At 41.1% G+C, this 24,871-nt stretch overlaps 1 protein-coding gene across 1 annotated transcript in view; it reads left to right on the top strand.

Moving 5' to 3' along the window:
- The window catches only part of SVOPL (SVOP like), a gene marked incomplete at its 3' end in the record, with an annotated part of 83,057 nt that overhangs the window by 33,343 nt on the left and 24,843 nt on the right, over positions 1-24,871 (top strand). The window contains 4 exon segments of the mRNA XM_079931128.1: positions 1,440-1,645; positions 2,316-2,427; positions 3,117-3,198; positions 5,343-5,432. Of these exon segments, the coding sequence (XP_079787254.1) occupies positions 1,440-1,645; positions 2,316-2,427; positions 3,117-3,198; positions 5,343-5,432 (490 nt within the window).

Below are 24,871 nucleotides of genomic sequence, written 5' to 3'. Positions count from 1 at the left end.
ATCAGAGATGCAGCAGAAGAGAAAGCGCGAGGTGAGGTCGAAGGAGAGCTTCAGTGCATGAGAAGGACGCGACCTGCTGTTGCTGGCTTCACAGACAAGGAATGAAGGAAGCCTGCAGAAGCTGAAAACCACTGGTCAACAACCAGCAAGGAAACGGACACGAGTCCTACAGCCCCGTGCAGCGGGATTCTGCCAACCGTCTGGGTGAGCTTGATGCTTCCCCGGAAAGTGGAGCAGCCCTGCCTGCACCGTCATTTCTGCCATGTGAGACTCCGCGCAGAGAAGTCAGCCAGAGCTGCTGAACTGCTGACCTCCAGAACTGTGAGATACTCACTGTGCTTAAGCGCTAAGTTTGTGCTAACTTGTGGCAGCAGCTGCAGAAAACAAACTGTTGCGGAGTCTAAGCTCCTCCTGCTTGCCACATGGCAGGCCAAGAAGAGACAGTGTGTTGGGGCGAGTAATATCGACTTTATTCGGAAAGCCAGCAGACGGAGAAGATGGTGGACTAAACTCCTTTTTTGCGGTACGCTGGCCTCTCACTGCTGTGGCCTCTCCCGCTGCGGAGCACAGGCTCCGGACGCGCAGGCCCAGCCGCCATGGCTCACGGGCCCAGCCGCTCCGCGGCATGTGGGACCTTCCCGGACGGGGGCACGAATCCCCGTCCCCTGCACTGGCAGGCGGACTCTCAACCACTGCGCCACCAGGGAAGCCCTGGACTAAACTCTTAGAGAACCATCTTAACTTGGAAGAGAATTCAGGCTGCTTTTATGCTAAGGGAAAGGGGGAAGTCGGAGGGTTCAGGATTAAAGGTGGGCTGCAGACTTCCTGGAGCCACCTGGCCTTCAAGGGAAGCATAACATTTCTCTGTTCTGCTTGCTCACAAGGCTGCATCACGAGACTGCTGCAAAACTTCGAGTCGTGAGCAGTTATTTTTACTTTACCGCACTTATCTCTGCTTATTTGCTAGTTGAAAACGAACTTATCTGCAAGTAGTAGCCATAACGAACCCAGGACCCCTGGGATGGGAATTTGCTTCAGGGAACTTAATGAGCTGTTTGGGCACAAGCCACGGTTCTCTAATATTTAACTCTTTATGGTCAGGGCTACAGTACATAAGCTGTAGAATGAGGGGGACAGTTTCAACGCAGTGTTAGTTCTGTTCTGCCTCTTACAAAACTTCTTCCTGGCCTGAGCGGTCCTCCCCCATCTAGTTCCATCCTGTTTTTTCTTGCAAATGCATTTCCCACCGTACAGCCTCCGCTGAAGGGCACCCCCTAGTATCCCCTTGAAGCGTGTCCCCACTTTCCACTCCCCTCCCCTCCCTACACCGTGCCTTCTACCTGAGAAGCTCTCCCCACTTCTCCCCACCTCTCACGGTGCTACCCCTCCTTCAGGCCTGGTGACAGCCTTTCCTAATGTCCGTCTTTTCTTGCTTCCAGGCTGGGCATCTCTTTCGCCTACGACGGGGTCATGCTGGCCAGTGCAGAGCTGCTGGAGCGGGACCTGGCCTGTGGCTCGCGGTTGGAGTCTGAGGCAGTGGTGACCGTAGGGGTCTCGGAGGAGAGCCAGAGCCCCTGCCACTGTCAGGTGTTTGCCCCTTCCGACTACCAGACCATGATTATCAGCACCATTGGCGAAATTGCTCGTAAGTATCTCTCTATTGGGTGGCTCTCTGTTTTGGGTGGGGGACGTGCAACTCAGAGTCTCAGAGGAGAGAAGAGTGACCTGTCATCCACTTGACTGCTGCCTGGTAGAAATGGACGAGTCCCCAAATCATGCTGAGGTGTCTGCAGTGCGGATCCGTGTGGGGAGAAGTCTGGAGGAGTGGAGCTTTGAATTAGCGCATGTATCAGTTCTAACGTGCATTCCCCTACATCGTAACGTCTCTGAACTGGGATGTGTCTCACAATGGCATGTTAGATTTCAGTTGGAAGCACTGTTTCTGCTTTAATAGACATAAAATAATGGTACTTAAAAATCAACGGCACCTTGAATTTGAAAAACAGTATAAAACATTTAAAATATAGGTCTAGCAAGTTGGCGGTTTACAATAGACCTGCGTGCTGTAATAAGCAACCTGGGTGTAAAATGTCCTTCATATACTCCAGTGCTTGTCGTTCTCGGATCCCCGTGGGAAAAGCATATTGAAGGAGTCATGAAGTTGATGACAGTGTGACTGGGTCTTGGCTGGAATACGCATGACATTTGGATTAAGTTGCTTCTTTCCGAAATGAGAGGGAGGAATCCAGGCCATTGTTAATACATGCCATTTGCTTTCAAGGTTCTGAAAATTGCCTTTGTCATTTTTTTCCTAGTGAATTCTTTAACTATCCTGGGCATTAATTTCCTGGGAAGACGGCTGAGCCTCTCTATTACCGTGGGATGCACAGCTTTGTTTTTCCTTCTCCTCAATATTTGCACTTCAAGGTATTTGCTTTCTGTTTGCATTAAAGCAATCTAGTTTTGTGCAGTGGTTTTAAAATGAGGTCTCCTGACCCATGGCCTTCAGTGGAGGTTAGGGGCAAGTCCCTTTCACCAAGAGAGTAGAGTACAGGCTGTTTGTTTGACTAGAACGATCAAACAAGCCCCTGGTACCTGCCCCTCCCCTCTTCCTCCTGAGCAGGTCCATCTTCAGCGCTCACAGGACATGGGTACCAGCGTGGGAGTATTCAGTTCACTTGCCGAGATATTTAGGATCTTTATGCAAAGCTTCCTGGAGAATGGAGGCCGACCTGCACCGTGGTCAAGATAGGGATGTAGACAGCATACCTGTGGTGGGAAAATTCATTGCACCCTGAGTTTGTGACCCTACAGTGGGCCTCATTTATAATATATATGACTTATTCTGCAAACTGCCTGTACCATTTTCCAAGGGTGGTGGCGGAGGTGTGCTCATCTTGGGGGGCTGGGCTGGAATGGCACACTCTCGGGGGACAGGATTGAAGGATTGAGTCCGGCTTTTGCTTTCGGACCCCACAGTCAGGCCAGCTGAGGAGCAGCCCCTCCCTCGGGACCTGGTCTTCAGAGATGTGTGTTGGCATCTGTAATGTCCTGGGATCGGGGCCCCGGAAGGCCCTCCGTGTCGCCTGTGGTAACGTCTCGCTCTGGTTCCCTAGTGCCGGCCTCATCGGCTTCCTCTTCATGCTGAGGGCTTCGGTGGCATTCAACTTCAACAGCATCTATATTTACACCGCTGAGGTTAGTTTTGGGGAAGGGGTTGGTTCCATCAAGGTGTGCGAGGTGAGCTACTTAGAGCAGGTGTTTGTCTATAGATCACGCATTCCTGGCTTCTGTTGACTTTTGATGATTTTCTAAAAGCATCCTATTAAAATGACACCAGAAGATATGATGTGGCCTTTCTCCTGCCCCATGGGGTCTAGTGAAAGCCAGTCTCTGAGAAGAAAGATAGGACCTTCTCCCTTTCTCACTAAACTGCATCCATGTAAAAAACAACTCTTGCCCTCATCCCATGCTTCCCGAAGAAATAGGGGTAGGGCCCGGTCCCTGCATGTTGCTGATAAAATGTAAAACACCCTATTTCTCCCTTTTAAAATTAGAAAGTATTTTTCACCTTTATTCTTTTGAAAGATCACATCTCACTCTGTCTGTTGTTTGTTGTAGGTAGCTTAAATTCGAATATAATAGTAATTTATTCTTAATTTATTGAATTACTATATCTACTTAATACATTACTTCTGAGGAGCTTCTCAGAAACCACCACTTTAAAGAGCAAATATTCCTAGAAACAAGCAATATCTGAGTAGGAAACTTAGTATTTTAACTGGTTTTGCCTTTCGTTGAGCCAGAGAAAGTGGTGCTGTAGGGACTGCTATAGCTGCATTCATCTTCATCTTGGGAAACGTAGAAGTCTGTTTAGAATACAGATGACATATCAAAACCACAGAGAAAAAGATTCTTTTCCCCTCACATAGATAAAAATAGGAAATTATGACACATTTGACATATATGTAGTATTTCATTTAGTTCCATTAACAATCTTCTAAAATTATTGTGAATTTGTGAACTTAAAAGTCTATGTGGGCTTCCCTGGTGGCGCAGTGGTTGAGAGTCCGCCTGCCGATGCAGGGGACATGGGTTCGTACCCCGTTCCGGGAAGATCCCACATGCCGCGGAGCGGCTGGGCTCGTGAGCCATGGCCGCTGAGCCTGCGCGTCCGGAGCCTGTGCTCCGCAATGGGGGAGGCCACAACAGTGAGAGGCCTGCGTACCGCAAAAAAAAAAAAAAAAAAAAAAAAAAAAAAGTCTATGTGTATCGTGGTGTGCCTCTAAAATTATATTTGAAATATTCAATTTAACATATTTTGGGATGTGTTCATTTAAAGGGTCATTCCTAAGTATTTTTTCCCTGATACTTATTGCTTAAAAAAAAAAAAGATGTGTACCTGAAGTTGCTTGTCTTCTGTTATTTCATCTCCTAGAATTGTCAAAAATGAACAAAAAAATTGATATTTGAGCAAAGATCATCTGTATGTATCTGAATCCATTGTTTTCAATAGCCACTAGCCTCATTTTCTAGAAAAAGAAAAAGTCTCTGTGAAAAGGCACTCCACCCCCAGACATTCTTATAAATATAGCAGTGCCCCCCAGGGCAGGAAAGCCTCTTGTTTTTTGCATTTGACAGATGGTGGCTAATACGATGTGGCCAAGTAAAGAGGCCACGTGCTTTGCTTCAGTGAATTGATGAAAACTGATCAGTATTTATAGCGTTAAGAGAAAAATTTCTAAAATTAAAAGAAGCATTCTTTCATATATTCTCCCTGAAAGCTTCTTTATTAAGTACTATTTGCTTATTTATTAAGAACTCTGAATCAGTGAAGTACAGATTAATGAGGTTTTACTATAAATGCAAGAAAGTAGACTGAGCCGTAAGATCTTACAACACAAACATGGTGAATGGTGTAGCGTGTACGTGGCACTCTCGTCAGTTCCTTTCACTGTATCTGTATTAAAGGTTTGGTTGGATTGTTATTACTTGGGGAGTATTTTCTGTCCATTCAGTAGAACCACCTTTATATGTTTATAGCTCTAAAGTGGAAATCTTCTGTCTGACTGCAAGTACCTTTCTAAAATTACGTTTGGAACATTAAACACCTATTTTGGAATTTGCTCACTTAAAGGATAATTTCTAAGTGTTTATTTTCTGATATTGTTAAAATTCAAACTTGTGTACCTGAGAAAATGAACATCTTCTATATCCTGTATATCCATATAGAATATTTGGCCTTTTATATACACCGAAGCCTGACCTGTGGAGCGAAGGGCGGAGGACTTGGGAGAGAGGGGTTTCAGCTAACTGATGCTTTCTACGCTTCTCCACTCCAGGTCTACCCCACCACGATGCGCGCCTTGGGGATGGGGACCGGTGGCTCCTCGTGTCGCATTGGTGCAATGGTGACGCCATTTATGTCCCAGGTACAGCCCAGGGGTCTCTGTAGGGAGGATATGTCTAAGGGAGGTGGGGAAAGAGGGACCTGGCTCCCTTCAGGTTAAGGGTTTAACCAAGGATTTGTTTACTTGAGTTTCCTTGAGGTGTTGTTTTCCCATTGTCTGGTTAATTTGGCTGGGAAAAGAGGCTAAATTGATGCTTCCAGTCTTCCAGTCAATAGCATGTATTGCATTGCATGCAGGGTTTAGATTTTGCTGGACATTGTTGGGGGGAGGATGCAAAAGACATGGATGACACAAGGAGCTGGGGCAGCTGAACGACAGTGAGCTCCAACCCTGACACTGTCAAGGGTGCAATCGAAAAACAGCCCAGAAGTGCAGGGAGGCTGCACCAGGGTGCAAGGATGTGGCCCTGGGCAGCTTAAGTCCAGCATTTGGACGAACCAGGCACAGGCTGGGAGAAAATCCAGGGGTGATCTGGACCGTTGGATGGGCCCTGTTTCAGGAGAGAAACAGAGGCGGTTATGGTGCCCCACATGGTCATGGTTCCTCAGAGGACCAAACAGCTTGCCCCTCTGCCCCGATCTTTCTTTTTTGGCCACGAGAAATGGAAATCCCCCTGAGCTGGCTGCAGCCAAAGACAAGAGTGAGGCTGGGCCCTGGGTGGGCCTGATCCAGGCAGTGAGGGCTGTCAGGGACCCAGGCTCTGTCCTCCTCACATCTGTCTGGGGCCCAGGGTCACTGAGCATTCAGGCTGTACTCCCTCAAGGCCAGTGTGCTATGCTTGTCCACGGACATGGCCGCCCCGCAAATCCCAAACATCTATCCTTAGTTCCAGGCACCAGAAGACACCAAAGCACTCTCTGCATCCCAGGAGGATGATCTCTCTGGCATCTCACTGGTCAGGCCTGGTCAGTTGTTCATAGTTGAGCTAAATCAGTTGTGGCCAAGAGTCAGGCTTATGGACGAATGCAACCTGGGAGGGGCAGTCTTCAGAGAAAGGGGGTTGACATGGGCTAAACAGACTGTAACGTGTATTTCTTATAATTTAATGGGATTTTGCTACCACCCTTATTAAAACTGTTTTGGGAATATTTTGCCTACTTAATTAAAAATGAGGGCAGTTTTGGTCTTGCAGTTGTGCTTTTCACAGTTCTTTTGCACTTATTATTTCAGCATGTCCAGAAAAGAACATAATGCTGAAAGGCAGCAGTAAAATATTGATCCTATTTCTGGATGGTCACGAGGTAGCGTTTATTCTCTAAGCTTTAATTAGGAAGAGTCTCTTGGTTCTCAACCACTTGGAACATTTTCTCTGGGTATTTGTGGGCATTTATCTTTGAGGCCACCCTGCTTTTGGTGACTTTGTGGACCAGGAACTATCTCAACTAGGACCAGGTCTCCTGGGGCACAGAGCTTTGTTCTGCTTAGCATCCTTCTCGGGGAGTTCTCCACTCTTCACAGTGACGTCACCCAACTTTCTATGCCCCCCTCATCTGTAAAATGAAGATAAACAATAACACCCACTGCGTAGGTTTCTTCTCAGTATTACGTGAGATTAATACATACAAAGCCCTGAGCCCAGCATTTGACACGTAGGAAGCCCTCATGAGTGTTAGCTAATAACCATAACGGTGACCAACAGCATCAAGGCCAAATGGTAAATATTCAAATAAGAGTATTTCTGTTACTGAGAAATATTTAAGCCCAGTTGAGTGATTTCAATCACTATGCAATTGGAATGTTTTGCTTTCCTCACCAGGTTTAGGATGGGAAGTTAGAATCTGGGAAGCTTTGTGTTTGCTCGTAGAATATTTGCCTGGGTTTGGAGTGGGGCCGGCTGCTCCAGGTAGACAGGAGAGCTTGGTGACACTCTCGTGAGCTCATCAGTCAGTGTTCCCTTGGACGCGGTTCTCAAGCTTCAGTGCATATCAGAGTTACTAGGGTAACTTGATACCGTGAAGATTCCTGGACTTCACCCAGAGATTCTGATTCTGTATAGGGGACCATCACCCACAGTTTTAGCAGGAATCCAGAGTGAATCTGATGCTATTGGTCTGGGGACCAATGAGAGGTGTGGCCATCAGCAAGGAAATTGACTTTACTTTCACTTAATGCTTCTTCTTCCTCCTCTCCCTTCCCACTCCACTTCCCTTTCTCCTCCTTTCTTTTGTCCTTCATTTAGGAACTTATTTTGGTGACTCATTCGACAGGTTGTTTTCAGGGTAATTCTCTACAAGCTGCCTCTTTCACAGTTTGGCAGTTAGAATGCCAGAAAGGACTCCATAAGCTACAATCTATATTTGATAGAGTAGAAGCAAGAATTTATAAGGGAATTCCTCACGTCCACTGCAGGGGCCGGGGGTTTGATCCCTGCATGCCGCGAGGCACGGCCAAAAAAAAAAAAAAAAAGAATTTATCCCAGTTCAACATTCAACCAGCATTTATTGCACGCTTACTCTGTGCCTGACATTGTTCTCTTTATTTATAGCAGTAAATAAGCCAGGCCTGGGTCCAGTGGTGTGCTGCAACTGGCCTGCACTGGCTTGTGAAAACTGATTGTTAAATTTTCAGGAAATTACTTTGCAAGCTAGTTGATGTCACGTTGTAGCTTGAAATTAGCACGGTGGTGGTTTTTACCCCATGGCCACAGGCAAATGCTACCATCAGGACTGTTTCTGGAAAGCCTGTTAAACATTTCGCAGCACACCACCACAAGATTCCTGCTCTCAAGAGGCTTACTTTCAAGTTGGGTACTTTACAAATATGCACAAAATTAAGATGATTCAAATTAATTATTTGCGTATCTTAATTATTTGCATATCTGTAAAGCACTCAACTTGAAAGTATGTTGGGAGGCGCAACGATATTGAGTGAAAGGGATGACAGGCCTTCCCCTCTCCCTTTTGGCTCAAAATTCCTTTACTGAAAGATAAATTGAATTAAAATCCATACATTCCATGAGGGACAGGCCTTTTTAAAAGACAAGGCTTCATATAGCCAATATTTTAGAGCAACTATAAATGGAGAGTAGCCTTTAAAAATTGTGAATCACTGTATTGTACACCTGTCTGTAACTTATGTAATAAAGTACATCAACTGTACTTCAATTTAAAAAAATTATAAAAAGAGGCAAGGCCTCTCTGGGTAGGTGACTTCGGAGTTGAGACCTGAAGTATAAGAAGCTGACAACTTGTAAAGGGTAACAGCATTTCAGGTGGGATGACATCTGGTGCAAAGTCCTGGGGATGGGAAGAGCTTGGTGTGTTCTCGGAATAGAAGATAGCTGTGATGAGCAGAGTGCAGAGAAGTACAGGGAGAGAGTGTGCCTTGCAGGCATACTTTGGATTTTTTTTTCTTAGGAGGAGTGGGAAGTAATTGAAGGGTTTTAAGCAGTGCCATGATCAGTTTTGCAATTTACAAAGAGCACTGTGGTTGCTGAAGAGTGAACTGGCAGGGGATTGGGAGAGGGCAAGGGGGGAACAAGCTTATCATAAGACTCTAATTTCACATCGCCATATGCTCAAATGAAAAGGGAGATTTCAGAATTCTGGAAAACCATTTCTCTTATAGAGGGAAATACCACATAAAAAATTTTAATTTCTGCCCAGGAAAAAAAAAATACTAGACAAGGATGAAAGACAAACCTTTACTTTTCAAGGGTTTCAAAAAACCCTAATTGAATTGTCACAGCTGAACAATGATTTTGTTGTCCTGTTGAATGCCTGACCTTCCTCAGAAGCATGGAAACAATGAATCAACGCATAAGATGATACACAGAACTTCACCAGTTAATGGGAATAAAAAATCTATCCATTTCATAGTTTCATTAGTGATTTCTAGTAAGCAGTAAACTTACTGAGAAACTATGTTGTCCAAGATAAAGTCAGACACTAGTTAAAGTGGTAGGGACAGATTTTGATTAGTAATTATTGCAGTAGGGAAAAAGAGTCCAGTGTGAACTGAATTCAACTTTGATTTGTACAGAGGTGACTGGGCTTTTTAAAGGGAGAAGAGGGAATAGGACAAGGAAGGTCTCAATAGACAAAGGGAAGGGAGAATCGGCAAAAAGTGGTAAGAGGGGTTGGTCCACGTGAAACCCAGACAGGAGCCCTATCTCCAGGTATCGATCGGAACAAACAGTAAATTTTTTGGAAGCCTTGAGTATGTTCAGGTAGGCACTTTTAAGAGAGCTAGGGTCATCCGAGGGGTGTGGCTTTGAGCTGTTAGAAACTGTTAGTCTTTGTTCAAATCTTTATATACCAAGATTGAGGCTTAGGTGAGAAGCAGCTTAGAAAAGCCTGGCTAGGGTTTGGTCAAGGAGAAAGTTTTTCTCAATGTCAGGTGTGGTTCATAAATACATTTGTGTTTATTGTATTTTCAGTGATTTAAGAGATTTCCAAAGGCAATTTTGACCACGTGATTTTTTCTTCTTCCACACTGAAAACACAAAAATTAAAACTTAGAAATAAAATTTTACTACCCTAATATTTTACTGGAGATAACAAATATAAATATTTTAATGAAGCCCTTGCAATATATCTAAGCATATGTGCGTATACATATGCATATACATTTTACTCAAATATGATCATAGTTATATACTTTTTATTTTTTTAATAGATTTAAAATACTTTATTGGAGTTCAATTGTTAGCATGATATTTATGGTAACATTATTCATAGGGTGATTCTTTCCACTTTAATGAGATCTATTTTTATTTTTATTTTTAAATTTTACTGAACATTTAAATTTTACTGAACAGACTGAACATTTACTGAAATTATACTGAAGTATAGTTGATTTCCAATGTTGTGTTAGTTTCAGGTGTACAGCAAAGTGATTCAGTTATACATATACTCATTCTTTTCCAGATTCTTTTCCCATATAGGTTGTTATAGAATCCTGAGTAGATTTCCCTGTGCTATACAGTAGGTCCTTATTGGTTATCTATTTTATATATGGTAGTGTGTTTATGTTAATCCCAAGCTCCTAATTTATCCCTTCCCCGTTTCCCCTTTGGTAACCATAAGTTTGTTTTCAAAATCTGTGAGTCTGTTTTGTAAATAACTTAATTTGTATCATTTTTAAAAATTAGAGTCCACATATGAGATATCATATGATATTTGTCATTCTGTGTCTGAATTACTTCACTTAGTATGATAATCTCTAGGTCCATCCATGTTGCTGCAAATGGCATTATTTTGTTCTCTTTTATGGCTGAGTAATATTCCATTGTATATATGTACCACATCTTCTTTATCCATTCCTCTGCCTGTGGACATTTAGGTTGCTTTTATGTCTTGGCCATTGTAAAAAGTGCTGCAATGGACATTGGGGTGCAAGTATCTTTTCCTTTTTAAAAAATTAATTAATTGATTTTTGGCTGAGTTGTGTCTTTGTTGCTGCACGCGGGCTTTCTCCAGTTGCAGCGAGTGAGGGCTACTCTTTGTTGCGGTGGCAGGCTTCTCATTGTGGTGGCTTCTCTTGTGGCAGAGCATGAGCTCTAGGTGTCCAGGCTTCAGTAGTTGTGGCTTGTGGGCTCTAGAGCGTAGGCTCAGTAGTTGTGGCGCACAGGCTTAGTTGCTCTGTGGCATGTGGGATCTTCCCGGGCCAGGGCTCAAACCCGTGTCCCCTGCATTGGCAGGCGGATTCTTAACCACTGCGCCACCAGGGAAGCCTCAGGGGTGCATGTATCTTTTTGAATTATGGTCTGGATACATGCCCAGGAGTGGGATTGCTGGATCATATGGTAGTTCTATTTTTCATTTTTAATGAACCTCCATACTGTTCTCCATAGTGGTTATACCAATTTATTTATTTTTATTTTTTTAATTGAAGTATAGTTGATTTACAGTGTTGTGTTAATTACTGCTGTACAGCAAGTGACTCAGTTATACATATGTGTACATTCTTTTCCATATTCTTTGCCATTATGGTTTATCACAGGATATTGAATATAGTTCCCTGTGCTATACAGTAGGACCTCATTGTTTATCCATTCTATATGTACAAGTTTGCAGCTGCTAATCCCAAACTCCCAATCCATCCCTCTCCCACCCCCTCCCTCTAGGCAACCACCAGTCTGTTTTCTATGTCCCTGATTCTGTTTCTGTTTCATAGATAGGTTCATTTGTGTCATATTTTAGATTCCACATATAAGTGATATCATATGATATTTGTCTTTCTCTTTCTGACTTACTTCACTTAGTATGATAATCTCTAGTTGCATCCATGTTGCTGCAAATGGCATCACTTCATTCTTTTTTATGGCTGAGTAATATTCCGTTGTATATATGTACCACATCTTCTTTATCCATTCATCTGTTGATGGTCATTTAGGTTGTTTCCATGTCTTGCCTATTGTGAACAGTGCTGCTATGAACATAGGGGTGAATGTATCTTTTTGAATTATAGTTTTGCCTTGATATATGCCTGGGAGTGAGATTGCTAGATTATATGGTAATTCTATTTTTAGTTTATTGAGGAACCTCCATACTGTTTTCCACAGTGGCTGCACCAATTTACATTCCCACCAACAGTGCAGGAGTGTTCCCTTTTTCTCCACACCTCCTCGATCATTTATTGTTTGTAGACTTTTTGATGATGGCCATTCTGACCAGTATGAGGTGATGCCTCACTGTAGTTTTGATTTGCATCTTTCTAATAATTAGTGATGTTGAGCATCTTTTCATGTGCTTTTTGGCCATCTGGCCGTCTTCTTTTTTTTTTTTTTTTTTGCGGTATGTGGGCCTCTCACTGTTGTGGCCTCTCCCGTTGCGGAGCACAGGCTCTGGATGCACAGGCTCAGCGGCCATGGCTCACGGGCCCAGCCGCTCCGCGGCATGTGGGATCTTCCCGGACCGGGGCACGAACCCGTGTCCCCTGCATCGGCAGGCAGACTCTCAACCACTGCGCCACCAGGGAAGCTCCTGGCTGTCTTCTTTGGAGAAATTTCTATTTAAATCTTCTGCCTGGGACTTCCCTGATGGTCCAGTGGTTAGGACTCTGCATTTCCAGCGCGGGGGGCACGGGTTCAATCCCGGGTTGGGGAACTAAGATCCTGTGTTCAGTGCAGTGCGGCACCTCCACCCCCACTAGATCTGCTGTCCATTTTTCGATTGGGTTGTTTGTTTTCTTGACGTAGAGCTGCACGAGCTATTTGTATGTTTTGGAGATTAATCCCTTGTTGGTTGCTTTGTTGGCACATTATTTTCTCCCATTCTGTGGGTTGTCTTTTTGTTTCTGGTTTCCTTTGCTGTGCAAAAGCTTTTAAGTTTAATTAGGTCCCATTTGTTTATTTTTGTTTTTATTTCATTACTTTAGGAGGTGGATCAAAAAAGTTATTGCTGCGATTTATGTCAAAGAGTGTTCTGCCTATGTTTTCATCTAAGAGGTTTATAGTGTCCGCCCTTACATTTAGGTCTTTGATCCATTTTGAGTCTATTTTTGCATATGGTGTTAGAGAATGTTCTTTTTTTTCTTTTTTAAATTATTTATTTATTTTAACATCTTTATTGGAGTATAATTGCTTTACGATGGTCTGTTAGTTTCTGCTTTATAACAAAGTGAATCAGCTATACATATACATATATCCCCATATCTCTTCCCTCTTGCATCTCCTACCTTCCCACCCTCCTTTTTAAATTTAAAAAAATTTTTAATTTTTGGCTGCATTGGGTCTTCATTGCCGTGTGAGCTTTCTCTAGTTGTGGCAAAGGGGGTCTACTCTTCATTGTGAGCAAGGGCTCTAGGTGCATGGGCTTCAGTAGTTGTGGCTCAAGGGCTCTAGACTCAGGCTTAGTAGTTGTGGTGCATGGGCTTAGTTGCTCTGCCTCATGTGGGATCTTTCCAGACCAGGGCTCGAACCCATTACCCCTTGCATTGGCAGGCAGATTCTCAACCACTGTGCCACCAGGGAAGTCCCATTAGAGAATGTTCTAATTTCATTCTTTTACATGTAGCTGTCCCGTTTTCCCAGCACCACTTATTGAAGAGACTGTCTTTTCTCCATTGTATATTCTTGCCTCCTTTGTCATAGATTAATTGACCATAGGTGCATGGGTTTATTACTGGGCTTTCTATCCTGTTCCACTGATTTATATTTCTGTTTTTGTGCCAGTACCATACTTTTTTGATGACTGTCGCTTTGTAGTATAGTCTGAAGTCAGGAAGCCTGATTCCTCCAGCTCTGTTTTTCTTTCTCAAGATTGCTTTGGCTGTTTGGGATCTTTTGTGTTTCCATACAAATTTACAATTCCTTTGTTCTTGTTCTGTGAAAATGCCATTGGTAATTTGATAGGGATTGCATTGAATCTGTAGATTGCCTTAGGTAGTATAGCCATTTGACAATATTAATTTTTCCAACCCAAGAACATGGTATATCTTTCTATCTGTGTCATCTTTGATCTCTTTCATCAGAGTCCTATAGTTTTCAGAGTACAGGTATTTTGCCTCCTTAGGTAGGTTTATTCCTAGGTATTTTATTATTTTTGATGCAGTGGTAAATGGGATTATTTCCTTAATTTCTCTTTCTGCTCTTTCATTATTAGTGTATACAAATGCAGGAGATTTCTGTGTATTAATTTTGTTTTTTTGCTGTTTTATTTATATTTATTTTTGGCTGTGTTGGGTCTTTGTTTCTGTGCGAGGGCTTTCTCTAGTTGCGGCGAGTGGGGGCCACTCTTCATCATGGTGCGCGGGCCTCTCACTGTCGTGGTCTCTCTTGTTGCGGAGCACAGGCTTCAGACACGCAGGCTCAGTAGTTGTGGCTCATGGGCCCAGTCGCTCCGCAGCATGTGGGATCTTCCCAGACCAGGGCTCGAACCCGTGTCCCCTGCATTCGCAGGCAGATTCTCAACCACTGCGCCACCAGGGACGCCCTGTGTATTAATTTTGTATCCTGCAACTTTACCAAATTCATTTATGAGCTCTAGTAGTTTTCTGGTAGCATCTTTAGGATTTTCTATATATAGTATCATGTCATCTGCAAACAATGACAGTTTTACTTCTTTTCCAATTTGGATTCCTTTTATTTCTTTTTTATTCTCTGATTGCTGGGGCTAGGACTTCCAAAACTATGTTGAATAAAAGTGGTGAGAGTGGACATCCTTGTCTTGTTCCAGATATTAGAGGGAATGCTTTCAGTTTTTCACTGTTGAGAATGATGTTAGCTGTGGGTTTGTCATATATGGCCTTTAGTGTGTTAAGGTAAGTTCCCTCTATGCTCACTTTCTGGAGAGTTTTTTTTTTTTTTTTTATCATAAATGGGTGTTGAATTTTGTCAAAAGCTTTTTCTGCATCTATTAAGATGACCATAGTTTTTATTCTTCAGTTTGTTAATGTGGTGTATCACACTGATTGATTTGTGGATATTGAAGAATGCTTGCATCTCTGGGATAAATTCTACTTGATCATGGTGTATGATGCTTTTAATGTATTTTTGGATTTAGTTTGCTAGTATTTTGTTGAGTATCTTTGCATCTATATTCATCAGTGATATTGGTCTGTAATTTTCTTTTTCTGTAGTATCTTTGTTTGGTTTTGGTATCAGGGTGATGGTGGCCTCATAGAATGAGTTTGGGAGTGTTGCTCCCTTTGAAATTTTTTGAAGAGTTTCAGAAGGATGGGTGTGAGCTCTTCTCTAAATGTTGGATAGAATTCACCTGTGAAGCCATCTGGTCCTGGACTTTTGTTTGTTGGAAGTTCTTAAATGACAGTTTCAATTTCACTACTTGTGATTGATCTGTTCATATTTTCTATTTCTTCCTGGTTCAGTCTTCAACGTTCTACATTTCTAAGAACTTATCCATTTCTTCTAGGTTGTCCATTTTATTGGCATACAGTTGCTTGCTGTAGTCTCTTATGATCCTTTGTATTTCTGTGGTGTCAGTTGTAACTTCTGTTTCATTTCTAATTTTATTGATTTGAGTCCTCTCCCTGTCTTTCTTGATGAGTGTGGCTAAAAGTTTATCAATTTTGTTTTTCTTTTCAAAGGACCAGCTTTTATTATTTATTTATTTATTTTTAAAATTTTCTGTATGTATTTAATCTCCAGTCTCGTTCAACTGCTACACAGTCTTTGTCACACATTTAACAGATATTTATTGAGTTTCTACATGGTGCTAGAAGAATTCAGATACATTGATTTGATTGATTGGATTTCAAAAGGCTTAGAGTACAGTGGGCATCCAAAGGTTTGATATACATAAAACTTCTTAATAAGGCACCATCATTCTACAATTTTTTCTCAGTTTCTAAATTTGGAGTCTTTTTAATACTTGGGGAATGACCTAATTAACCAATAGCACTATGATGCTGAAAGCACTTACATTATAAAAAATATACATGATTATTCTGTAATTTATTATAAGGCAAATATGCAGGGCATTTGCTTAATTATTATTTTAATAGAGTACTTTGTCCATTTAGGGAGTTAAATTTAAAGTATCATGATAAAATCATAATAATTATGACATTTAGGTAACCTCACCTAAACCTATAACTTCAAATAAAATCAGTGACTCCCAAATGTGTATTTTTGGCCAACAGCTTGCTTTTGAGTTTCAGAAACTCGAAACCAATGCCCTGCTATACATTTCTACCTAAGTATCCCTCAAGTACTTCAAATTCAAAAGGTTCATATATAAACACAATATTTTCTCTTACAGAGCTGCTTTACCCTCAGTATGTTTTAGATTAGTTATTCATCCCAGTCCCAAGAGTTAACCTAATCCGCTGCTTCATATTTTTTTCACACACACACACTGTATTTTATTTTTACAAGAGATAAATAAACTGAGACCAAGCATTGTAAGTGGATGACCACAACAAAAGCAACAGTGATTGCAATTACCAAACACGAAACACACTCATACTATGTCATAATATTGACGTTCAGTCCAGTAATCCTCCACTGTAACAGCTCCTTTACTTTGCAGTGAAAACTGATTTGTATATTTTTTGCCTCTGAGTCCTTGTGGGATTTTTTTTTTATTCAAACAGAAAGTCACAAAAATTATAATTCTCATCAGTTCACTCAGTCCCATGTATTAATTTTTTTATCTTGATCTTTTGTTAGCACTTTTATGAATTCATCAGTTTTCCATTAGAGTTCTGAAAATGCTTATTCATTCAGTTCAGCAGTATAGTCAGTTACCAGAAACCTGTACTTGTCAGTCTTTTCCATGAATTCCTTGAAGATGAAACCCTTTTATAGGAACATTTTTGCAAAAGCATCAGAGTACACCCAGAACTGTCTGTAAATGACAAAAGACTTAAAAATGACCACGGTTAAAGATTTGATGAAAGTTCATAATATTGCAATTGACAAGGAAATTTAGTTATTTCTGAGATATACATTTTAAAGTAATAACTAGAATTATGACTTATAACATTATACCAGAACATATAAGATTTTTAGAAATTTCATGTAATGTCTGAAACATTTATATTAATATATTTCCATACAAATAACCCAAAGAAAGTTTAGTATTAGTTGTTTTTTTTCTTTTTTTATACTGTAGGTTCTTATTAGTCATCAATTTTATACACATCAGTGTATACATGTCAATCCCAATTGCCCAATTCAGCACACCACCATCCCCACCCCACCGCGGTTTTCCCCCCTTGGTGTCCATACGTTTGTTCTTTACATCTGTGTCTCAACTTCTGCCCTGAAAACCGGTTCATCTGTACCATTTTTCTAGGTTCCACATACATGTGTTAATATACGATATTTGTTTTTCTCTTTCTGACTTCACTCTGTATGACAGTCTTTAGATCCATCCACGTCTCAACAAATGACTCAGTTTCGTTCCTTTTTATGGCCGAGTAATATTCCATTGTAAATATGTACCACATCTTCTTTATCCGTTCGTCTGTCGATGGGCATTTAGGTTGCTTCCATGACCTGGCTATTGTAAATAGTGCTGCCATGAACACTGGGGTGCATGTGTCTTTTTGAATTATGGTTTTCTTTGGGTATATGCCCAGTAGTGGGATTGCTGGGTCATATGGTAATTCTATTTTTAGTTTTTTAAGGAACCTCCATACTGTTCTCCATAGTGGCTGTATCGATTTACATTCCCACCAACAGTGCAAGAGGGTTCCCTTTTCTCCACACCCTCTCCAGCATTTGTTGTTTGTAGATTTTCTGATGATGCCCATTCTAACTGGTGTGAGGTGATACCTCATTGTAGTTTTGATTTGCATTTCTCTAGTAATTAGTGATGTTGAGCAGCTTTTCATGTGCTTCTTGGCCATCTGTATGTCTTCTTTGGAGAAATGTCTATTTAGGTCTTCTGCCCATTTTTGGATTGGGTTGTTTGTTTCTTTAATATTGAGCTGCATGAGCTGTTTATTTTGGAGATTAATCCTTTGTCCATTTGCAAATATTTTCTCCCATTCTGAGGGTTGTCTTTTCGTCTTGTTTATGCTTTCCTTTGCTGTGCAAAAACTTTTAAGTTTCATTAGGTCCCATTTGTTTATTTTTGTTTTTATTTCCATTACTCTAGGAGGTGGATCAAAAAAGATCTTGCTGTGATTTATGTCAAAGAGTGTTCTTCCTATGTTTTCTTCCAAGAGTTTTATAGTGTCCGGTCTTACATTTAGGTCTTAAATCCATTTTGAGTTTATTTTTGTGTATGGTGTTAGGGAGTGTTCTAATTTCATTCTTTTACATGTAGCTGTCCAGTTTTCCCAGCACAACTTATTGAAGAGACTGTCTTTTCTCCATTGTATATCTTTGCCTCCTTTGTCATAGATTAGTTGACTATAGGTGCATGGGTTTATCTCTGGACTTTCTGTCTTGTTCCATTGATGTATGTTTCTGTTTTTGTTCCAGTACCATATTGTCTTGATTACTGTAGCTTTGTATACAAAGCTTTGTATACTATACAGTATAGTCTGAAGTCAGGGAGTCTGATTCCTCCAGCTCCGTTTTTTTCCTTCAAGGCTGCTTTGGCTATTCGGGGTCTTTTGTGTCTGCATACAAATTTTAAGATGATTTGTTCCAGTTCCGTAAAAATGCCATTGGTAATTTGCATTGAATCTGTAGATTGCTTTGGGTAGTATAGTCATTTTCACAATATTGATTCTTCCAATCCAACAACATGGTATACATCTCCATCTGTTTGTGTCATCTTTAATTTCTTTCATCAGTGTCTTATAGTTTTCTGTGTACAGGTCTTTTGTCTCCCTAGGTTGCTTTATTCCTAGGTATTTTTTTTTTTTTTGCATTGGTAAATGGGAGTGTTTCCTTAATTTCTCTTTCAGATTTTTCATCATTAGTGTATAGGAATGCAAGAGATTTCTGTGCATTAATTTTGTATCCTGCAACTTTACCAAATTCATTGATTAGCTCTAGTAGTTTTCTGGTGGCATTTTTAGGATTCTCTATGTATAGTATCATGTCATCTGCAAAAAGTGTCAGTTTTACTTTTTCTTTTCCAATTTGGATTCCTTTTATTTCTTCTCTGATTGCCGTAGCTAGGACTTCCAAAACTATGTTGAACAATGGTGAGAGTGGACATCCTTGTCTCATTCCTGATCTTAGAGGAAATGCTTTCAGTTTTTCACCATTGAGAATGATATTTGCTGTGGGTTTGTCGTATATGGGCTTTATTATGTTGAGGTAGGTTCCCTCTATGCCCACTTTCTGGAGAGTTTTTATCATAAATGGGTGTTGAATTTTGTCAAAAGCTTTTTCTGCATCTATTGAGATGATCATATGGTTTTTCTTCTTCCATTTGTTAATATGGTGTATCACATTGATTGATTTGCATATATTGAAGAATCCTTGCATCCCTGGGATAAATCCCACTTGATCATGGTGTATGATCCTTTTAATGTGCTGTTGGATTCTGTTTGCTAGTATTTTGTTGAGGATTTTTGCATCTATATTCATCAGTGATATTGGTCTGTAATTTTCTTTTTTTGTGGTATCTTTGTTTGGTTTTGGAATAAGGGTGATGGTGGCCTCATAGTATGAGTTTGGGAGTGTTCCTTCCTCTGCAGTTTTTTGGAAGAGTTTGAGAAGGATGGGTGTTAGCTCTTCTCTAAATGTTTGATAGAATTCACCAGTGAAGCCATCTGGGCCTGGACTTTTGTTTGTTGGAAGATTTTTAATCACAGTTTCAATTTCCTTACTTGTGATTGGTCTGTTCCTATTTTCTATTTCTTCCTGGTTCAGTCTTAGAAGGTTATACCTTTCTACGAATTTGTCCATTTCTTCCAGGTTGTCCATTTTATTGGCATGGAGTTGCTTGTAGTAGTCTCTTAGGATGCTTTGTATTTCTGCAGTGTCTGTTGTTACTTCTCCTTTTTCATTTCTAATTTTATTGATTTGAGTCCTCTCCCTCTTTTCCTTGATGAGTCTGGCTAATGGTTTATCAATTTTGTTTATCTTCTCAAAGAACCATCTTTTAGTTTTATTGATCTTTGCTATTGTTTTCTTTGTTTCGATTTCATTTATTTCTGCTCTGATCTTTATGATTTCTTTCCTTCTACTAGCTTTGGGTTTTGTTTGTTCTTCTTTCTCTAGTTCCTTTAGGTGTACGGTTAGATTGTTTATTGGAGGTTTTTCTTGTTTCTTGAGGTAGGCTTGTTTGCTATAAACTTCCCTCTTAGAACTGCTTTTGCTGCATCCCATAGGTTTTGGATCATCGTGTTTTCGTTGTCATTTGTCTCTAGGTATTTTCTGATTTCCTCTTTGATTTCTTCAATGATCTGTTGGTTATTTAGTAGCGTATGGTTTAGCCTCCATGTGCTAGCGTTTTTCCATTTTTTTCCCGTAATTGATTTCTAATCTCATAGTATTGTGGTCAGAAAAGATGCTTGGTATTATTTCAATTTTCTTAAATTTACTGAGGCTTGATTTTTGAACCAAGATGTGATCTATCCTGGAGAATGTTCCATGCACACTTGAGAAGAAAGTGTAATCTGCTGTTTTTGGATGGAATGCCCTATAAATATCAATTAAATCTATCTAGAACCAGCTTTTAGTTTCATTGATCTTTTCTATTGTGTTCTTCATCTCTATTTCATTTATTTCTGCTCTGATCTTTATGATTTCTTTCCCTTTACTAACTTTGGGTTTAGTTTATTCTTTTTTCTCTGGTTGTTTTAGGTGTAAGCCTAGGTATTTTATTTGAGCTTTTTCTTGTTTCCTAAGGTAAGATTGCATTGCTATAAACTTCCCTCTTAGTACTGCTTTTGCTGTGTCCCGTAGGTTTTAGATCATCATGTTTTCATTGTCATTTGGCTCTAGGTATTGTTTGATTTCCTCTTTGATTTCTTCAGTGATCCATTGGTTGTTTAGTAACATATTGTTTAGCCTCCATGTGTTTGTATTTTTTACAGTTTTTTTTTCCTGTAATTGATTTCTCATCTCATAGCACTGGGGTAAGAAGAGATGCTTGCTGTGATTTCTATTTTCTTAAATTTACTGAGGCTTGATTTGTGTCCCAAGATGTGATCTATCCTGAAGAATGTTCCATGTGCACTTGAGAAAAAAGTGTATTCTGCTGTTTTTGGATGGAATCTTCTATAAATATCAATTAAGTGCATCTGGTCTAATGTGTCATTTAAGGTCTGTGTTTCCTTATTGATTTTCTGTCTGGATGATCTATCCATTGATGTAAGTGGGGTGTTAAAGTCTCCCACTATTATTGTATTACTGTTGATTTCTCCTTTTCCGGCTGTTAGCATTTGCCGACCCCTGCCTTCTTAGGAGATCCTCCAAGACCTGCAGGTACGTCCAGCCCAGGATCCTATGGAGTTACTGCTTTGTGTTGGGTCCCACTGTATTTGAACCCTTGTGAGTGCTCTCCAAGAGTGCAGTCTCTGTTTGCCCCAGTCCTGTGAAGCTCCTGTACTCAAGCCCCACTGGCCTTCAAAGCCAACTGCTCTGGGCGGGTTCCTCCTCCCAATGCCAGACCCTCAGGCTAGGGAGCCTGACATGGGGCTCAGAACTCTCTTGTGGGAAAATCTTTGTGATATAATTATTTTCCAGTTTGTGAGTTGCCCACCCAATGGGTATGGGATTTGATTATGTCATGAAAGCACCCCTCCTGTGGTCTTGTTGTGAATTTTTTTTGTCTTTGAATGTACAATATCTTTTGTTGGTGGGTTCCAGTCTTTTCTGTTGATTGCTGTTCAGTAGTTAGTTGTGATTTTGGTGCTTTCAGGAGAGGAGGTGAGCTCAGGTCCTTCTACTCCACCATCTTGTCCAGAATCAAGGGGCTGCTTTTAGTTTGGATGCTTGCTGCCTCTTTCATCAGTGTGTGCCTGCCGTTATCCACTTGATATGGGGTGTGCAGGTGTGGTGGCTCTTGTGCAGTCCTAGGATGGTGGGGGAAGCACTTGGCGCCTGCTTGAAGGTCTCATAGTGGCAGCTGTGGCCAGTGTACTCCCGGGACAGCAGGGGCAGGGCTTGGCCCCTGCTTGTGGATATCCTAGGGATGGCTGTGGTCCGTACACTCCCGGGATGGGAGGGCAGTGCTTGGCACCTGCTCACATGTCTCATTGTGGCAGCTGCGGCCAGTGCACTTCTGGGACAGCAGGGGTAGGGCTTGGTGTCTGCTTGTGGGTTTCCTAGGGGTAGCTGCAGTCCGCACACTCCTGGGACGGGAGGGCGGTTCTTGGCACCTGCTCACAGGTCTTGTAGCAGTGGCGGTGACTTATGCCCTGCTCCTGTTGGCAGTGTCCTGTTGCTTGAGAATGCTTGTAGGGAAAGAACCTCTTATGGTGGTCCTGCCCCCTCTCCTTGTGCACCCCCCATTAATGGCAGCTTGCCTCTCTGGTGTGCCCAGGCTTCTTCTGTGTACACCCTTGGTTGCCACATTCCAGCCTCTTCAGGCTGTCTCTGAACAGCCAACCCCAGTCCTACCCCTGGGTCTGGCCTCTGAAGCCTGAGCTTCAGCCCCCAGCCCCCACGTGCAGCAACAGATGAGTGTCTCAGCCTGGGGAGTGCAAGATGGCAGTGCTGACCTTCTGTGCAAGTTACTTTCTGTTTTGCCTTCCACAAACCGGTTTCTGCGCTCTCCTCCAAGGCTCTGAAGCTCCCCCTCCATCCAGGCTGATCTCCCCCACCACTGAGGGGGCTTCCCAGGGTGTAGGAACCTTTCCTTCTTCACAGCTCCTTCCCTGGGGTGCAGGCCCCATCCCAATTCCTTTCTTTTTCCTTTTGTCCTACCTGGTTACATGGAGATTTCCTTGCCCTTCTGGGCAAGAAGTCTGAGGTCTTCTGCCGGTGTTCTGTGTTAATCCTCCTACTCGTAGATCAATTTTTAATGTTTTTGTGGAAGAAGGTGAACTCCATGTCCTACTCCTCCACCATCTTGATCCCATCCCCATATACTTTTTAAGTTGAGATACAACTGACATTTAATGTTATATTAATTTCAGGTGTACAGCATAGTGATTCCATATATGTATATATTACAAAATGATCACAATAAGTCTAACATCCATCACCATACATACACATTTTTCTTTTCTTGTAATGAGAACTTTTAACATTTAACCTCTTAGCAACTTTCAAGTATATAATACAGTATTAACTAGTCACAATGCTGTACCATACATCCCCAGGACTTATTTATTTTACAACTGGAGATGTGTACGTTTTGATCCCCTTCACCCATTTCACCCCCACCCCTGCTGCTGGCAACCACCAATCTGTTCTCTGTACCTGTGACAGTGTTTGTTTTTAGATTCCACATAAGTGAGATAATACAGTATTTGTCTTCCTCTATCTGGCTTATTTCCCCGAGCATAATGCCCTTAAGGTCCATCCATGCTGTTGTAAGTGCCAGGATTTCCTTCTTTTTTATGGCTGAATAATATTCCACGGTATATATACATACCACATTTACTTTATCCATTCATCCACTGATGGACACTTAGGTTGTTTCCATGTTTTGGCTGTTGCAAATAATGCTGCAATGAACATGGGAGTGCAGATAACTCTTCAAGCTAGTATTTTTGGTTCTTTTGGATAATTACCCAGAACTGGAATAGCTGGATCATATGGTAGTTCTATTTTTAATTTTTTGAGGAACTGCCCTACTGTTTTCCATATTGGCTGCACCAATTTATATTCCCACCATTGGTGAATGTGGGGTCTTAAAGTTCAAAATAGTTCCCTTTTCTCCACATCCTTACCAACTCTTGTGATCGCTTGCCTTTTTGATAATAGCTATTCTAACAGGTGTGAGGTGATATCTCACTGTGGTTTTAATTTTCATTTCCCTGATGATTAGTAATGTTGAGTAGATTTTCACATACCTGTTGGCCATCTGTATGTCATCTTTGGAAAATTGTCTCTTCATGCCCTCTGCCCATTTTTACATTGAATTGTTTTCTTGTTATTGAGTTGTATGAGTTTTTCTATATTTCAGATACTATTCATTCATTCATTGGTGAATGTGGGGTATTAAAATCCCCTACTATTACTGTATTGACATCTGTTTCTCCCTTTAGATCTGTTAATATTTGCTTTGTATATTTAGGTGCTCCTGTATGGGGTGCATAAGTATTTACAAATGTTATATATTCTTGTTGGAGTGACCCTTTTATTATTATGTAATGACCTTCTTTGTCACTTAAAGTCTATTTTGTCTGATAAAAGTATAGCTACCCTAGCTTTCTTTTTGGTTTCCATTTGCATGGAGTATCTTTTATCATCCTTTCAGTTTCAGTCTGTGTGCGTCCTTACATCTAAAGTGAATCTCTTGTAGGCAACATATAGATGGGTCTTGTTATTTTTTGAAAAATCCATTGTCACTCTGTCTTTTGATTGGAGAATTTAGTCCTTTTACATTTAAAGTAAGTATTGATAGATATATACTTATTGCCATTTCTCTGTTTTCTGTCTTTGTTCCTAGGTTCATTTCTTTTTGTCTTACTCTCCCTTTCTGATTTGACAATTTTCTGTCATGCTATGCTTGGATTCCTTTCTTTTTCTCTTTTGTGTATCTGCTCTAGGTTTTTGCTTTGTGGCTACCATGAGACTTACATAAGACATTTTAGAGATACAGCTGTTGATTTGATAGCAGCTCCAGTTCAAATGCTTTCTAAAGCTCTACATTTTTACTCCCCATGCACACTTTGTTTTTGATATCACAATTTACATATTTTTATCCTGTGTATCCATTAACACATTATTGTAGTTAGAGTTATTTTTACTACTTTTGGAGTGGGCAGAGGAAGAGCAGGAAGATGGTACCAGGCAGTCTTCTGGTCTCTGGAGAGGATTATAGTTGGTCCCTAGATGTGTGTTTAATTAGAAGCCTGCCACTCAGGTTGCAGCTGTGAAGATAAGCTTACAGGCCTCTTTCCCAGAAAGAAGGTGTTTCAGTCTGCTGGCTCTCTGCTGCTGTGCCCTGGGGTGTAGGTAGTTAAGAACTCTTTCTCTGTTACTTTCTTGTGGGACCCGTAAACATAAACCTTGCTGGCCACCAGAG

The sequence above is a fragment of the Stenella coeruleoalba genome (assembly GCF_951394435.1).
Source record: "Stenella coeruleoalba genome assembly, chromosome: 9".
In the NCBI taxonomy this organism is placed as follows: Eukaryota; Metazoa; Chordata; class Mammalia; order Artiodactyla; family Delphinidae; genus Stenella; species Stenella coeruleoalba.
The sequence above is the reverse complement of the archived record's forward strand: the minus strand, read 5'-3'. Positions and strand labels throughout refer to the sequence as shown.